Source organism: Macrobrachium nipponense, chromosome 11 (genome assembly GCF_015104395.2).
Source record: "Macrobrachium nipponense isolate FS-2020 chromosome 11, ASM1510439v2, whole genome shotgun sequence".
In the NCBI taxonomy this organism is placed as follows: domain Eukaryota; kingdom Metazoa; phylum Arthropoda; class Malacostraca; order Decapoda; family Palaemonidae; genus Macrobrachium; species Macrobrachium nipponense.
In genome coordinates, this window is record NC_061087.1 from 47,598,225 (window position 1) to 47,616,744 (window position 18,520).

An 18,520-nucleotide genomic window follows, 5' to 3' on the forward strand; every position below is an offset into this window, starting at 1 on the left:
CAATAAAGTTTCATACATACTTACCTGGCAGATATATACGATATGTGGCCCACCCAGCCTCCCCTCAGGAGACAGGTGGAAGAGAGAAAATCTGATAGAAAACAGGAATGGCTCCTAGTCCTGCCACCTAGGGCAGGGCGGTAGATCACCTGACCTACCTGTAGCGAGTGCCGCAAAATTTGAATTTCTGTCGGGGACGACGGAGTCTATAGCTAAGTATATATCTGCCAGGTAAGTATGTATGAAACTTTATTGTATCATAACAATATCATTTTTCTTGTACGGATCAATGTTTTAGGCTTATTGAGTTACGTTAACTAATTACCCTGTAAATACGAAAGTAAGAGGAATTTTGACGAAATATTTCGTATACGTATTCTCAATTGCCATATGAAGCTCCATGAATTTTTGTTACTGCATTTTTCGCCCTATACCCCCATATATAAGGGTTCCGGCCGGCCCCCTTAACCGCAATAAACAAGTGATCACGGTAGCTGTCACATGTGAAAACTTTCAGAGGGGAAAGTATCAGTGTGTGCATGCGAGTCCGCCTGTGTTGCGATTGCAGATGAAAGAGCTGTTTGAGATGCTTGTGATTGATTGTGTTTCTTTGCCGAGGACTGCGAGAGGACACATGAGGATGATTGTGGTGGTGGATCACATGAGTAAATTTGCTTATGTGGTTCCTATCAAAGAAAAGAGAAGTGAAACTGTTGTGCATATGGTGGGTCAAGTGATGTTGCCTGTGTGTGTGTGTAAGCTGGCAAAAATGTTGAGTGATAATGGACCTGAGTTTGTGGGATGGGAATATGAAGAAATATTGAAGGATTGGGGTATTGTGCATGTGTATTCTACACCATATATGCCCAATGCGAATGGTTTGGCTGAAATGACTGTTAAAACAAAGACTGAAATTTTGCAAATCATGAGTAAATGCGACAATGATTGGGATATTATGTAGGACATTCAGTGTGGGTATATAATGCCACACTGCAGAAGAGTATAGGTATGTCTCTTTGTAAACATGTTAAATTTTGAAAGGATTATTAGGATACAGTTGGGTCTGTGAGAGAGTGATCGGGATTTGTGGAAGAAAGCAAGTGAAAGGTTTAAAAGTTTTAAGATTGGGGATAAGTTGTTGAAAGGGGTGGTTGAGATAGGAAGAATGAATGTGAATAAGGAAAGGGAGAAATTTTAAGGGCCTTTTGAGATTTTGGAAGTGGGGCTGAGTGGATTGAGTTATGTTTTGGGGAAATTGCGAGTAGGTGGGGGTTGGATGAGGTTAGGGCACACCATAACCAGCTCCGTAAGTGGAGGGACGTACAACAGTATGTTCAGGAGAATGCGATGAGTGAATGGTTGAGGGTGAATAAGTATGAGCCGAGTGTCAGTGAACAAATGGGTCTGGGAGATTGACAGTTAGTGTTGGTTGCGTATGAAAGTAAGCAGAAGAATATAGAGAAAGGGAATGGAAGGAATAAGCTAGAACGGCTTGATAAGGATGTTAGTGTTAGGAACGGTTGATAAAACGTGTAATGTGGATGACTTTGAGGGAATGAATGAGACTTATAGTGTATGTGGGTGTGAATTATTAGGGATAAGTGAGACTTCTGTGGGAAGGAAGCTGAGTAGTAAGGAGGTGGTTGATAGTATGGATAAATCTTTACAAGAGTTTGACAGACATTTGGATGAACTTAGTGGTTTGGTAACAAATAGGGGAGATATTGGGACCAGAGCTAGAAGATGTCGATGAAGTAGTGAATGAGATTTGGGATGATAGTAGTGAGGGTAATTTGAATGAAAGTGGCTTAAAAGTAGTGAATTTAGTGTGAGTGTTGCAAGTGTAAGGAAACATTTTTAAATGTAATGGGGTAGGTAATGTGGAGGAGTGATAATGGTAGTTACATTTGACATTGTCTTTGAGGGTTGCATGAGAGAGAGAGAGAGAGAGAGAGAGAGAGAGAGAAGACAGATGAGAGATAGAGAGAGAGAGAGAGAGAGAGAGAGAGAGAGAGAGAGAGAGAGAGAGAGAGAGAGAGAGAGAGCATCATTGGGTTGGGAGTTTAGATGTTTTCGTATGTTTGATGTGTCGTGTTTTGTGGTTGGTGTTGCTGTATGTTAGTATGTAAGTTTGATATGTTTTTCTGAGTGTGAGTGAGTGAGCGATCAAGAGAGAGAGAGAAAGAAAGATCGTTATTGGTGGATGGATAGTTAGTGGTTTGATGGTGAGCAGAAGCGTCTGATTTTCTGTTGGAGCGGTCGCCAAAGGAGTGTATGGCGAATCTGTTACGGAGAGTCGTAAGGAGTCAATAAGTCAGAAAAGACTGTCAATCAGAAGTAGCCATTTGTTATTTGGTGTTTTCTTGATTGTTATTGATATTTTATGGTCGTTGTGCGTGAGTTTGTCAGGTGGTTGTTGAGCTGAAGAGGTTTGTAGTACTTGATTTTGCATTTTGATGGTTTTGTGAGTTGTCTGTTGGAGACAGGGTTGGTGGTTGTAGTTTGTTGTACTGGTTTTGAGTTGTATGATTTGTCGTCGTCTTCGAGATGTTGGTATTTGTTTGCGTAAAGTTGGGTTGTTGTTTTTTGAGTTTTTGTATGGTTGCTTGTCTGTCATGAGTAGTGCAATTCAGTGGTTGTTGTCTCTTGATGACTGTATCCAGCGGACGGCACAGAGCCTAGCCCTGAGTTATTCAGGTGTAAAGTGAGTACATGTGTTTGTGTTTTGTGTGTTCTGTATTTCGGTAAGCCAATCATCCTGCAGGTATTTGGTAATGTGAAGAGGAAAGTGTGACAGAAGGGAAAGTTTGTCAGTCGGAACAAGCAAAGTAAGTGGGGGAGATTTTGTTGCTTCGCTTGTGATCCTGTCACCACATCTTTTGCTTCTCGACCCTGCCGAGAACAGAACCCCTGCCGTTAACCGGGGGCTGCCTGTATAACATTTATAAAGTATAATGGGAAAGATATGATCTCCTAACCAGGAATATCCCACCATTTGAATATACACAGGATCATAATGAAACAAATGGTTTCTTGTTGATTTCATCAAAGATGCTGCTGATAAAGCAATACCAAAATCGAAATCTCATCCAACAAAGTTCCATGGTGGTTGGAAAAACTTAACAGAATTAATAAAAATAAAACACCAAAATAGGAGACTTGGGTAATTTGAATAGAAACTTTGGCAAAATAAATAAAACAGTACCAATATTAGAAGGAACTTTACACAAAAAATGACTATTAGTATACTTGAAATTGATACATTATAATCTCTATATAACAAAATATCTCCAAAAATGTAAAAAGACAGTAATTCAAGGAAGAATAATTTCATGGAGGAAATATGTATCAGATCTCTGTTATAATATACTCCCATACAAAATATATGGGAAAAATTCAGGAAAATGAATGGTATCTATGTTAAATCACCTAGACATGCCATGTTGAAAGATGGAAAAAGAACACTTGATCCAAAAGTAATAAGTAATGTAGAGACAATCTCCAGTTATCAATTATCAATTATGGCTTTGAATTTTACTTACTAATGAAGGGCATAAAGCTATAATAACTCCTATCTCCAACCTGGAAAGGATCCAAGTAATGCAAATAATTACAGGCCAGTTTCTCTTAACAAGTTGTTGATGCAAATTATTAGAGAAAATGGTAAATGCTTGACTAACATGGCACTTTTGGGAGAATAAAATTCTGACTCCCACACAATTTGGATCACTGTGCAACAGATCCATATTAGATGCTCTATCCAACTTAGAAGACCATACTATATGTAGAGGATTTGAACAAAAATAGGTTACTGTAGCAGTTTTTTGACATTGAAAAGGCATACGGTACTACATGGAGGTATGTAATAATAAAAACTTTACATAAAAACAGCATCTGTGGTCATTTACTTATGTTTAGCCAAAACTTTCTGACAGATTGCACGTTTCAGGTGAGAGTTTCATAATTTATTATCAAGTACATTTCCACCTGTAAACGGTGTTCCACAAGGAAGCGTACTTAGTGGCACACAGTTTACTTTAGCAATTAATGGTATTGTTATTAGTCTACCTAATGGAATAAAATGTAACCTTTATATGGATGATTTTACCATCTTCAACATCATGCCTAAAACATGCAGAGCGAATAATTATGAAACTATAATAAAAATAGATGAATGGGCCTCATCTATAGGCTTTAAATTATTCATACATAAGGCACCAGGAGTCGTACTCACCCAAATTGGAAAGCTCACATAACATACCTGAAGCCAAAATGTAAATGAGCATTAAACCTAATCAAATAACTATCGAACACTACTCTGGAGGCCAATAGATATCATTTGATTATGAATGTGAAGTATATGGCTCAGCTTAGGACACTGCTGAAAGTGTTAAACCCTGTTCACAATAAAGGCCTTAGAATATGCTTAAGAGCCTTTAAATCATTACTAAAATTATCTTTACAAGTTGAATGTGGTGAAGTAACTCTCTCTCCATGGAGAGCTAGTGATGATAAAGAGTGCCTTGAAAACTCAGTCAAGTGATTCTCCAGACGGATTTAAATCAGAGCACGGAGTGGTGTATGCTGCAGTATCCCATTTTTATAGTAAATTATTATTTAATATTTTCATACATTCAACTTACCTGTCAGATATATACATAGCTATCGACTCCGTCGTCCCCGACAGAAATTCGAATTTCGCGGCACACGCTACAGGTAGGTCAGGTGATCTACCTGCCTGCCGCTGGGAGGCAGGACTAGGAACTATTCCCGTTTTCTAATCAGATTCTCTCTGTCGCTGGGAAGGTAAACATATGTTTGCTTTCCCTCCTGATTTGATTTTCGTGTTTCATCGCCATCGCTCTTCTTGGGCCCTTCTGGGCGCGACTTTTACAGGGAAAATACTACGGATCGGTGGTTTTGGCATACGTTTTTAATAACTTTTTAATAACTTTTTAATAACTTTTAATGAAATTAACTTCGAAGTTTTCGAAGAAAGAGTATGTGTAAACTACCGAGTGTTCGGTAGACAATTACATAGTTTGCAAGAAAGGGAAATATAAATATTTATTCATTGATGAAGTGTAATAAATGTTAGAATTTGATTGAGGAAAATAAGGTAACTTCCTATTTGAGGAAGTCAGAAAACATAGAACTAGATATGCTTTCTTTAGAAGTCTTTATAGCCCTCGTTCTGACAAGCAGTTAGAATATTAACAGTACTAGTAGTGGTTGTTTCCTCATCACCTTCTTACTTCACAGAAACTACAAATTCATTTGCAATTTGGAAGATAAAGGAATGTAGCTCAAGATACGAGCTATTATAAGGTAAGAAGTGATTATAGTGTTCCCCATTGCATTAGAGGGTGCGTCTGATCGGCTCTGTCTCGCTCCCAGGCCTAGACCTCTTCCAAGCTCAACAGGCCCAGAGAAGAATGTCGAAAGCCGTACGGAGGTTATGGAGAATCCCCACCGATCAGGCGTCCCCTCGGCAGGTTCTGTAGAACGTCCCAGACTGCCAGGGATAGCCATTGGAAAGGCATCCTAATTCAATGTGTTCCCCTTATTATTATCGTCTTAACGAATAAGGAGAAGAAACATTCAACGGCGTAGGTTAAATGAAAATGCAAGATAATCTCGTCTGGCTATCGGAACCTCAGAAGAGACGGAAGAAAGGTTGCGGTAGAGGCATTGCCCTATCCGGGTTCGTCCCCCCGTACAGTTGGACGGGGGGGGCTCTATCCCATGGGGGTTTGAAATAGTTATTTCAATAAATTCCTCATCGGTACATGTATATGAAAATATATCTATTCTGAGAAGATCGAATTAGATATTAAAGGATATTTGTTGATCGAATGAATTGAATTATGGGATGATCTCGTTTAGTGATTACACACATATATATAATTTTTAAGCTTCTAGCTCCTTGGGCATGAAGCTCCGGTAACGAGGCTCAATGCGCCTAAAGCGTCTGAAACAAGGCGCAAAGCGTCTGAAACGAGGCGCAAAGCGTCTGAAACGAGGCGCAAAGCGCCTGAAGCACGATGACCAGGATCTTCATCGGAAATAGGAAGTCCATTCTCATTCAGAAGAAAGGGAGGGCTATGTCGAAAATGGAAGTATTGTCGAATTCTAAGCAAGAACAAATATACAAGAGATCGGAACCTTCCGCACACAAAACCTTCCGCACAAGCGGAACCTTCCAGAAGGCGGAAGATTCCAGATTCAAATAACCTTCCAGACGTACAGAACTTTCCAGGCGAGGATCGCCTTTCAGATGCTCGGAACTTTCCAACAAGAAAACGTTCCAAGGCGATACGTCTTTCTAGGATCCAGGATATTTCTGATCACGATACTCCTCCCAGGCGCCAGGAGTATTCGGAAACGCGATCTCCGCCAATAGACAGTTCCACCGGGCAAACGATACTCCTACCAGGCGCCAGGAGTATTCTAGGTAAGATACTCCTGCTTAGCGCCAGACACTTTCTCCTACAAGAAGAGCCTGACAACCGCCGAGAGTCCTCCAGACGAAGGGTGAAAGACATTCAAGGCTTTTCCTGATAGGGACGGGAGTTGTCGCGCAGGCGGCCGTTGCCCTTGTCAGGATCGTCTTATTGCAATAAAGGCTAGAGCAAGTTCGGTTTTTTCCAGGCAGGGACTCAAGATGTAGCACAGGCTGCCGTAGCCCTTGTCAGGTTAGAGTCGATACTGCGAATAGCCCTTCACCTTTCAATCTGCCCCAAATTGAGGAATGGAAGATAGAGCAGAATTGTGAGAATTAGTTCAGTATTAGTAAGAGGATATTAAAATCATCCTCCTTCTAAAATAGATTGCAACCAACCATTTACAGAAGAGGGGCAATCGTTTGGAAGTTGAACAAGATTCGTACGAGCTCTCATTCATTGATTAGAGGCTCTTCCAGATAAGAAAGGCGTAAAATACGGAAACCTTATCTCCAAGATAATAAAAGCGGGGTGAGATTCTCTTCGATCCTCGTTGTCATTTGCAATATCTTTCGACTAATACTCATTCGGGATTATGGACGAAATGAACGAAGAGAGTAAGATTTCTATTCTTTCTCTGCATGTCAGAAAGGAAAGAGTGTCGTAGAAGGCTTGCTGTATATGACTACTGAATGACAAGTCATAATACGCATACCATAGTTGCCTTTCTGGTTCGCTACGGAATTGTCTATATCCTTAAAGGATTTTACTAGTAAAGACTTCGCTTAAAAGGTTTATTACGACAATACCTATTCAGCCTCGGTATTTAACAAAGGTTGTTTGCCTAAAATTTGCATTATTGAGAGTTTTCTTAGACTCGAGAATAATTTTTATTATATCCATTCATTGAAAGGAGTAATGGCACTCAGAATGAAGGCAGCCAGGCAGTGAACGACACGGCTGTAATTGTGAGCCAATCTAGTACCATCCGGTTCTCGGTCTGTGAACGGTTGGTTACATCTTTCTCTCCTAAAGGATCGAATGCTTCAACCGTATATTCCCCCATAAAATCAGGGGACTTAACCACGAATTGAGGGAATTTTTTTTAGGCAAACATGAATAAACATCGTATTCGTTTTGCTAAGGATACTCTCTGCCCTCGGCGAGGAAAGAATGTAAGTAGAAAATTCACCTTAAGATAACGATACGCTTAAGCCTTATGCACACCGTGGTGGTTTTTTTAATTTACAGCGCTCCTACTATCCTTACAAGAGTTTCCTAGATGAATCTGTTACCACAATGTGATAGATTATAAAGAATTTTAATTCGGCAGAGCACGATTTAACATTCATTGGAAAGAGTTGTCAGACCCCTGCGGAAAATATTCACAGATATCTTCGCAAGGCAGAAGATGAACGACCTTCTTATAGATTGCTTCCTTTTCCTCGAAACAAGAGAGGTAGCAAGATACGCCATCTTTAAATTTTAAGAGGGGAATAAACTTTAGTTTTTTTTCCCCTAGTTGTATATATTCTTAACACATATTAAAATAAATGGGCATCTAAGGAAGAAGATGGAATGCAATCATTTTGGCAATAAAAGGTTGGATTCACAGAAGTCACGTTCTTCTTTCAGCATGTGTCGGAAGGTTTTTCTAAGGGATTTGATCGGAATCTATTATAAATATTGGACTGAAAAACCTATTCACTCTGAGTCTGTCTGCGTGCAGACTGACCAGAAGTAAATATGAATGAGAGGATTTTTCAAGGGAAGCTTGATAGTTTCCTTTAAATATGTGAAAGACATAGAGTTGCTGCAGATCGTGCTAGATAGAAAGGGGAAACTGTCTCTTCGATACCTCTGTGAACTACATAAGGATTTTCTTTTTTTCCCTTTCAGAGGGAAGAATCACCTTGGTAATTTATGCTATCAATGAACACAGTGAAAAGATATATTCTGTCTAGACAAAGAATATTAGAGATAGTAGAGAATTAAGATCTTCGGGATCTTATACAATACCTCTATACGATAAGATTAAGAGATCTTATACTTAGAATGGGATCCTAATTTGGGCCCCCTCAGATTCCGTGGTCCGACAAAGATTGGAACTGCTCCTAATCAATGTTTTCTCTTGGTCCTAAACGATCAAGAGGACAAGTGAAATTTTGGGCTTTAGAATCTGGAATCAAATTCTATGACGACTCGGCAATGGGTTCTGGCCAGCATAGTAGGTTTGGCAAGAGAACTAAAGCCTTTTATTCCTGGATCAACGCTGTTAGATAGAGGTTTCGTTGTCCCGGGTAATGTAGTTGACATTGTCATCTACAGAAGAAGAAAAGGTTTAAACGTTTACTGACAGAGTCTTTGGAACGCGAGAAGGGCTCAAACTACTTCCCAAAAGGTTCAGAGAGATACATTCAAGAAGCTAGAAATCAACCAATTTCCAGCTCAGAATCTTTTAAAGTCCAAGCTCCTTCCCTTCCTTCGGGCAAGGATAGGGAAGCTTCTGCAACGAGAAAACTCATCAACATGTAGGAGGAGAACTCGTTAGCAACGGAAGTATGCAATAATGATCCTCCTCGGAGGAAGACTTGTCTCTTGGAATTTTTGAGATTTCCCTATTGTCTACGGGATGGAGCGGACTAAATTGTGATGAATGTGCAGGAGCAATTAGCGTCTTTGGTAGGAGTACTTTCTAAAGATCATACTCGGTAAAAAAGGATGATAGACTTCTGATTAAGAGATCCAAATACCGATCTCCTGTGGGCGCGACGAACCCTACAGGAGAGTTGTCGCACAAGCGGCCATCTCTGGGGGAGCGATGCGTTAGGGCAGGCGAGACGTGGGAAAGGAAGTAACTCCTGCCAAGCGTCCTGGCGCCAACTAGGAGCCAGGCGCCAAGTAGGCGCAAAGAGCCTGACTTTACTATAGATCGTTCTAGCCCAAGATCTTCATCCAAGCAACAAGAGCCAACTGGAGAAGAGAGAACTCCTGATAGGAGTATAGCGCCCGCTAAGCGCAATATACTTGCCATTCGAAAGGCCATTCCATGAGCGATACTCCGACCAAGTCACAGGAGTATTCGGAACTAGATGCGCCTTCCATAGGTCAGGAGTATTCGGGAAGAGATACTCCTGCCAGGCGCCTTGAGTACTCTGACCTCGATACTCCTCCAGGAGCAGGAGTATTCTAGACTTTTTACTCCTACCAGGCGCCAGGAGTATTCGAAGCGCGATGTGCCTACCAAGCGCCAGGAGTATTCTGAGCTTAATACTCCTAACAGACGACCAGGAGTATTCGGAACGCGATACTCCTGTCAAGCACCAGGAGTATTCCGATGAGCACGATACTCCTCCCAGGCGCCAGGAGTATTCGGAACGTGATACTCCTACCAGGCGCCAGGAGTATTCCGATCACGATGCTCCTCCTAGGAAAGCGATACTTCTGCCAGGCGCCAGGAGTATTCCGAGTCACGATACTCTCCCAGGCTCCAGAGTATTTCGGAGAGCGATACTCCTGCCAGGCGCGCCATGAGTATTCATGGAGACCGATACTCCTCCCAGGCGCCAGGAGTATTCGGAGACGATACTCCTTTGCAGGAGTATGAAGTAGTTTCAGAGACGAGGAGTATTCCGATCCCGCGTACTCCTCCAGGCGCCAGGAGTATTCGGAGCGCGATACTCCTGCCAGGCCGCCAGGAGTATTCTGAGCTTAATACTCCTAACAGGCGCCAGGAAGTATTCGAAGCGATATCCTGCCAGCGCCAGGAGTATTCGGAGAGCGATACTCCTGCCAGGCGCCAGGAGTATTCGAGGACGAGGAGTATTCCGATCGCGATACTCCCTCCCCAGGCGAGGAGTATTCGAGCGCGATATCCTGCCAGGCGCCAGGAGTATTCTGAGCTTAATATCCTAAGGCGCCAGGGAGTATTCGAAGGCCCGCGATACTCCGTTCGCCAGGCGCCAAGGGGAGGTATTCAGAGACGAGGGAGTTAATTTTCGATAGGGCGATAACTCCCTCCACAGTGCGGCCGAGGAGGGTAAATTCGAGCGCGATCTCCTGCCAGGCCGCCAGGGTATTCTTGCTTAATACTCCTAACGCGCCAGAGTATTCCGAAGGCGATACTCCTGCCAGGTGCCAGGAGTATTTCCGAGCGCGGATACCCTCCAAGCGCCAGGAGTATTCGAAAGCGCCGGATACTCCTTCCAGGCGCCAGGAGTTTATTCGAAGCGGATACCCTCCAGGCGCCAGGAGTATGCTGAGCTTAATAACTCCTAACAGGCGCCAGGGAGTATTTTGGGGGAGCAAGATGCGCCTTCCAGACGGCAGGAGTATTCGAAGAGTTTTTACGACTGTCAGGCGCCATGAGTATTCTAAACAGGATACTCCTCGCGCCAGCCAGGCGCAAGCCAGGCGTTAGGCTTCATCCAGATGAGATCCAGTTCAAAGAAAGTCCTAGTCTTCTTTGAAACAATGGTGATCTCTAAAGCATTTCATAAGTGACTTGATGATACCTTCAAACAGCTGAGAATTTAAAAAGCTCTAAAGTGCGAGCTTTTGCAAATTCTTGTTCTTTTGTAACAATATGTCAGAAACCATATTAGCTTTAACATATAGGAGATGCAATTATGGGTTGACTACTCATTACACGAAGGACTTCAAGTTAACCTACGAGAGATTCTTCTCTCTTGTTTTTATAACGTATCAGCGGATACGTTTGCTGGATAAGGAGCCGACACTGATCCTTTAAATAATGAGTTGAATTTATTTTAACTCAATGATTTTTTTTTGGAGGTTTGAAAGGAGTTTGGGGGATAACTCTCTTTCAATTTAGCGCGAACCCTCATGTTAGGAACAGGTGATCGGGATCGGTGTTGCGCTCCTTAAATAAGTGCGTGTTGTCATATAGCGGATGTGCTCCCATTGACAAACGCCAGTTAGGATTCTGTCGAGTAAGTGGAAGAGACCCCATCGACAGATCCACAAGAACTCTTTGGCCACAGATCACTATCTCGCTAAGGCTCTTGAGATGAAGCAGACTCCTATGCAATAGCTAGGAAGTCAATCCTTCGTCTAGAAACACAGAGGAACTAAGGTCTATAAATACCTACAACATATGTTGTTTACCTGTCTAGTCAGTAACTAGCTGTCTCTTGCCCTCCACCAAAGGGTGTCAATCAGCTATGTATATATCTGACAGGTAAGTTGAATGTATGAAAATGATATTGTTATGATACAATAAAGTTTCATACATACTTACCTGGCAGATATATACAATTAAAGACCCACCCAGCCTCCCCGCAGGAGACAGGTGGAAGAGAGAATCTGATTAGAAAACGGGAATAGTTCCTAGTCCTGCCTCCCAGCGGCAGGCAGGTAGATCACCTGACCTACCTGTAGCGTGTGCCGCGAAATTCGAATTTCTGTCGGGGACGACGGAGTCGATAGCTATGTATATATCTGCCAGGTAAGTATGTATGAAACTTTATTGTATCATAACAATATCATTTTAAACAAATACATAACAATCCAAGTCTATTACCTATCTTCCCTGTTGACTTTAAGACAGGAAGGGGAAGGGAACTTTCAATTAACTTCACATAAGATGGGAAGGGAGTGGTGCCCATAAAGTGTACAAATTTAATTTCTCTCTCTCTCTCTCTCTCTCTCTCTCTCTCTCTCTCTCTCTCTCTCTCTCTCTCTCTCTCTCTCTCTCTCTCTCTCTTCTTTCCTTTCTTTCTTCCTTCCTTCCTAGGCCATGAATTTCCAACTTTTGATATCTAATGTAAGAATAACTTATGTTATTCTTTCTGTTGCTGTAATAATTCATAAATAATTTTGCTCTCGTAAAGTAAGGACAATCTCTCTCTCTCTCTCTCTCTCTCTCTCTCTCTCTCTCTCTCTCTCTCTCTCTCTCTCTCTCTCTCTCTCGTAGTTAGCGCTCACACATATTTTTACAACTTATTATTTCTTTTTGCATCTTTACCTGTACATTGGATAATTTTGAATTGATCTAATTTTACCAGAATTATATACTGTAAATTTGCTAGTGTTGCAAATACGTTCTAAAACATAAAGGCATAACTAAGAGTTGTATTAGTAGTCCAAACAAAAAACACTTTGTTCATAAAATAGTATTTCAGAACAAAGAGTGAAAGATGTAGAATAAAGTTCTTAAAAATGAGGTTGAGAAGGCTTCTAAAGATAGATTGGTAGGAAGGAGAGAGAGAGAAATCTCGCTTACAACTCTCCCTTATTATTACGTCAACCAATTACTTCCTTTTTTTAGAGTATTTTATTTAGCTAACTTTCAAGTAAAATTACACTATCTTAATTGGCAGCATGATTAAGGGGGCCGGCTGGCTACTGCCCTTTTTTAAGGACAGGACTTTGATATTCATACCACTTAATAAGGTGACTTGGGACATCTCCAAACCGCATATGATTTTCGCCTCTGACCTTCGGTTTTGTGACGCCAGGGCGATTTATCCCGAAAATAACCATTTTTCAAATTCTATCTCCTCCCTTGATATTTAATATTAAGACCTGGGATTACTACCATATATAGACCTGATGTAGACCTCCAATCGAATGGAGAGTTTTTTTTCTAAAAGTCATTTTTTTGCTAGATATGAATTTTTCAATATGGTCAAAAAATAAACCCTATAAATCAGGAGAAAAAAATTTATAAAAAAAAATACGAAACAAAAATTGGAAAAAAGGGCTCTATTTGATTGTTCTATAATGTCTTTCTGAGTTATATACCAAATTCCAATGTTATAGCTTTAAAACTAAGTGAGAAGATAGATTTTGAAGGTCAATAAGTATAATTTTGAGATACGGGCGTTCAAAGTTTTCCTTCGTATTTCTATAAAGACAATATTAATAAATAATGATTATTATGAATGTATATTTGTTTTTTGTGTATTAATAAACCAAAACTATTTTATTTATCATAATTTTAATCATAAATGATGATCCCTTTGCTCATATATCGCAGCCTGGGGCACTGCTGAGGCAAGATTGGGGCACTCCTTCCTACGCAATTCTCTCTCTCTTCCACTAACTCTGCTTATTTACAGCGAATTTTCTTCTTCTGTGTGTTAGCGAGATGTTTTCCTTGTATTTTCCTCTTTGGCATGATGAAATTCTTGCCCGAAACAAAGATAAACAAACGTAATTGCGAGAGAATGTCAAGAGGTGAAACTCGAAGGCGTACACTTTTTTCACAAAGACAATTTAATAAATCATGATTATTATGAATTTCATATTCCATTTTGGGTATTAAAAAATCAAAACTTTGTTATTTATCATAAATGAAGATCTCTTTGCTCAAAGATCGTAGCCTTAGGCACAGTGTGACGTGTGCTGTCAAGCAAGACGGGGGCGTTACTAAGCAACCCTCCCCTCTCTCTTCACTAACTACGCATATATTATGATATTCTGTAATAATACTTGAGCGATTTTTCTTCATCTGTATGTTAGCGAGATGTTTCCCTTGTCTTTTCCTCATTGGCATGATGAAATTCTTGCCGAAACATAAATAAACATACTTGAAAGCAGGCGAATGTCAGACGTAAAATGGAACGTGTAGACTACTTGACGTCTGTGATCGCACTGGACTTGGTAGCTTGAGCCTGAAGTCTCCTTCTCGACTCGGGGAATGTCTACAGATGCCATTTCTCCCAATTTCTTTGACAATAATTATAAAAATTTACGATAATAGAAGAAATATTGCATTTTCTTGTACGGATCAATGTTTTAGGCTTATTGAGTTACGTTAACTAATTACCCTGTAACTACGAAAGTAAGAGGAATTTTGACGAAATATTTCGTATACGTATTCTCAATTGCCATATGAAGCTCCATGAATTTTTTCATGACTTTGCATTTTTTACCCTATACCTCCATATATAGAGGTTCCGGCCGGCCCCCTTAAGGTCATATTTAGTGCTTCAGCTCTAGAAATAAGCATTTATTAGCATTTTTCGGGACAATACCAAACTTGCGTGAATCTTCGACTTGTGTCGGGCTCTGGAACCTACCCTCGCATAAGTTCAAAGTACAGAGGTGCCTCAGGATACGAAATTAATCTGTTCCAAAGCAGCCTTCGTAACCTGATTTTTTCGTATCTTAATCTACGTTTTACATGTTAGTTGCCTAATTCGTTCCAAGCCCTACAAAAACACTCCAGTAAATTTTATAATAAAGCTAAATTGACCAATAAACAATGAAATACAGGCAGTCCCCAGGTTACAACGGTCTCGGCTTACGACGTTCCAAGGTTACGATGCTTTTCCATTATATTCATTACACATTATTTCCAGGGTTACGACGCATGTTCCAGGGTTACGACACCTACAACGCTCATCTGGCAGATGAAATATGACGCCAAAAATGGAAAATAATCAATATTTGAAGGTTTTTTTTTTTTATGAAAAATGCCATAAGAATGCAGTTTCAATGCACCCAAAGCATTAAAAGTAAGGTTTTCTTAGGATTTTTGACGATGTTCCGGCTTACGACGATTTTCGGTGTACGACACGTCTCAAAAACGGAACCCTCGTTGTAACCCGGGGACTGCCTGTACAACAATTTGGACCATTCAACACCTAACATAACCTTTATTGTATTACGTACCTGTAAATAAAATGTATTAGTGTACATGGTACAAGAAATACTTTACGTACATGTACGTACATATGTAGTAAAATGTGGAACCTTACCTTTCGAATGAGGCGATCTCCGAAAGTGGTGACAGAGGAGGAGGACAAATGGCAGGAAACATGAACACTCAACTTTACGAAACACATTAAAAAATGGCAGAAAACATTAACACTAAACTGTACGAAACACATTATCTCCATCTTCGTTCTCCATAGAAAGCATCCTCTTCTTTCTGTGAACTTCAGCAACATTCTTGGGACCCATGGCTAATAACGTAAGTAATTAAGTTCACACACAACACGATAAAGTAACTGACAGTACAACGACAGCAAAATCACTAACACAAATTCACATTAACAAACTAAATATATGTGAACGAACAAATTCCAGTATTTATGATAACGCTGCCGCAAAAATTGGTCAAGGAACGCCTCTACAAAGAGGCACGATGCTGACCAATAGGAGAGCAGGATCTTACGGCGGTGACTAGCATCAGCAACCAATGGGAGAGCGGGAGGATGGTGGTGAGTCTACTCAGTTGGCGGCGCGCGAGTTTTAAAATTGTTCTAGGTGGTCTGGGCAAATCTCGGACTTTACCCTTTTGTAACCTGAATTATTTTTGTATACAGAAGCAAAAAGATCTTCGACTTTGCTTTCGTATCTTGGATTTTTCGTAAGTAGGGACTTTCGTATGTCAAGGTTCCACTGTATTACTGTACTACCTTTATCTTAAATACAGCTGTAATAGCCTGTTTGACTTGTGCAAATGGATGCCGTAGGTGTAACAGCCAGCCTAGGACAATATCTCACATGCACTTTTGTATTTCATGTATGGTAATAGTACAGTATAGTAACAACTGATAAGAAATTTGTTGTATAAAAATACATCAGTGGTGATGAAACCATGGTAGGCTTTGGTTAAACAGGTATGCTACCTTTCTACCAAATTTTATCATTTACAAGAGAGAGAAAAAGAATGGGTTGCATTTCATTTTCAAAGTGTAATTATGCAGTATACATGGTTTCATGTAGGGGGAAAGGTAGATAACTTTTGTATAATGCTTTCAGTTAATGTGGTATCGCTGTTTTACATCTGTATGAGTTTTTTTTTTTACATGATTTTACCAGATTTCACCCTTATCCAACTGGTCCTTGGCTCTATAAATCTGGTTTATTGAGAGAATACTGTATACATTTACTGTATGTCCAGGCTGTCATTCAAGTTTTTTTAATAGTATTGCTTTTTATTTCAGAAAGTCAGCGAATTTCAATTGAAGGTGGGTCAAATGAACCACATGCTGGAACGAACGTCACAATTAATTGCAGAGGGCGAGGTGATACATTGCAGTGGAGTCATGGCCATCATGAAATCATGTAAGTTAATATTAAGTTAAAAGAAATGTTGAGGCTGTTTCCAGAGTGCATCCCTGAGTATGCCATTGGAAAAGATACTCATGACTCATTTTTACAGCTCATCAATTCATTTTTTTTTATCTTAAGTAACTTACCAAGTAATTAAATAGCTAAGAATTTTTAAGTACCGGTAGTTAAAATGTGAAAGTCACAATAGCTATTCTTTTGTTTTGGTGTTGGCTAATACCCCTGCCCACTGCTGGAGGAATAGGTAAACGACGCTGCAAACTAGCTCAATGTATTTCTACTGGCTTTTGACAAAGGTTTCAGCAGTAGCTCTTAAAAACCGGATCATTTATTTACTTGTTGTTTTGGATATGGGTGGTGTACCATATGAATCTTTTGTTACTGTTGGATTGTGATTATTTAGTCATGCATTAGAAAGATTTGACTTTTCTTTGTTGTTGACTTTTAACTGACTTTCTTTGTTGTTGACTTTAACTGATTAAGTTTGACTCAGGAGTGACTATACTCTGTTTTTTTCCATCTGTCCATCCGCCTGTGGTGTTTGCGTATGGTAACACTGCGTCCCGGGGTTTAGATAGTTACATTCAGCTTGTATTCAACTATAATAACAATATCCTATTTTGAATATTGAAGGTGTAATTTGCATACAGTAAATTATTAAAACACTTTTCAGTTGCAAATGTACACCCAGATATCCTTTTATTTACCTAAAACTTACACATAGCGTAACTATCTAAAAGCCTGGGATGCAGTGTTACCATACGCAAACACCACAGGTGGATGGACAGATGGAAAAAAACAGAGTATAGTATCTCGTACTGTAACAAAGGTTGCAGGACATGGATGACTTCTGCCAAGTACGACACTTATACAGTGGACCCCCGTATTCGCGTTCTCCGGATTTGCAGACCCACACATTTGCGGATTTCTTTCAGGAACATTTCCCCACATTATTCGCAGAAAATTCGCCTATTGGTGGTATTTTTCTATGAAAAATATCCAGAAATTCCTGGTTTTTTTTATCTATTTCATAAAATGCACTTTTTGTCATAAACTATTAACAAGTATAAACATTTTTAGTGGGCTTTTCTGAGTTTTAGCTAACAAAATATGATGTTTTCAGAGTTTTTATAGGGGTTCCAACTATTCGCAGATTCTAACTATTCGCAGGGGGTTCTGGTACACATCCCCCGCAAATACGGGGGGACCGCTGTAGTACAGTGGGGCCTCCCTTAGTCGCGGATCAGGAATCACTGATTCAGTTAATCACAGGTTTTTCCTTGGACCACATCTCAGACTATATTGCTGGTATGAATCGTAGAGTTGGGGCTTGTCCTGGGAAGCTAAGCCTCGGCCGCGGTCCATAACCACCAACATGCATGAAGAGATTCACATTATGATGATATTAATGGACAATAAAGGTAATAGAACCATTCTCACCTTATATACTATTGGCATATCTTCAATATAAACAGCCTATTCATGGAATAATTCCACATCATTGACATCAGCTTGTACTTGTAGTGAGTGACCAGCAACGAAATGTAAACATTACATTGCATTCACAGCGACCTTTATCATTCTAATTATAAATGTTAATATTAGTAGTGTAATTATGGTAGTAATAACATTTAAGAAAACATTTTTTCAATTTGAACTTCATTATTATTTTGATAGAACTTAGTTAACTTCTCCAAACAATGCTGTCATACAAACGATAATTATCATAGATTATGACATTGAATTGTTTGCAATCGGTGATGAAGCGTCAACATAATAAAACCATTTTTACCTTATATATTATTGGCATATCTTCATAATAAAATGCTTATCTTATATATATTATTGGCATATCTTCATAATAAAAAGCCTCTTCAAGGCATAATTTCTTGGGGAAAGCATTTTTCAAAAGACAAAAATACACTTCACAAGTTTACAGTATGCATTGATTACTTTATTTTGATGTGATTACATTAATATTACCATACGGTACTGTAATCAGTACAGTAACTATTTTTTTTATCATAAAT

At 39.9% G+C, this 18,520-nt stretch overlaps 1 protein-coding gene across 2 annotated transcripts in view; it reads left to right on the forward strand.

Annotated features, from left to right (window-relative positions):
• The window catches only part of LOC135205750 (tyrosine-protein phosphatase 69D-like), a 472,711-nt gene that overhangs the window by 77,744 nt on the left and 376,447 nt on the right, over positions 1-18,520 (forward strand). For both annotated transcript variants that reach the window (XR_010312592.1, XM_064236870.1), the window contains exon 3: positions 16,364-16,484. Coding sequence is in view for 1 of the 2 variants with exons in the window: in XM_064236870.1 (XP_064092940.1) it covers positions 16,364-16,484 (121 nt within the window). In the remaining variant the exon portion in view is untranslated. The remainder of the gene's footprint in view (positions 1-16,363; positions 16,485-18,520) is intronic.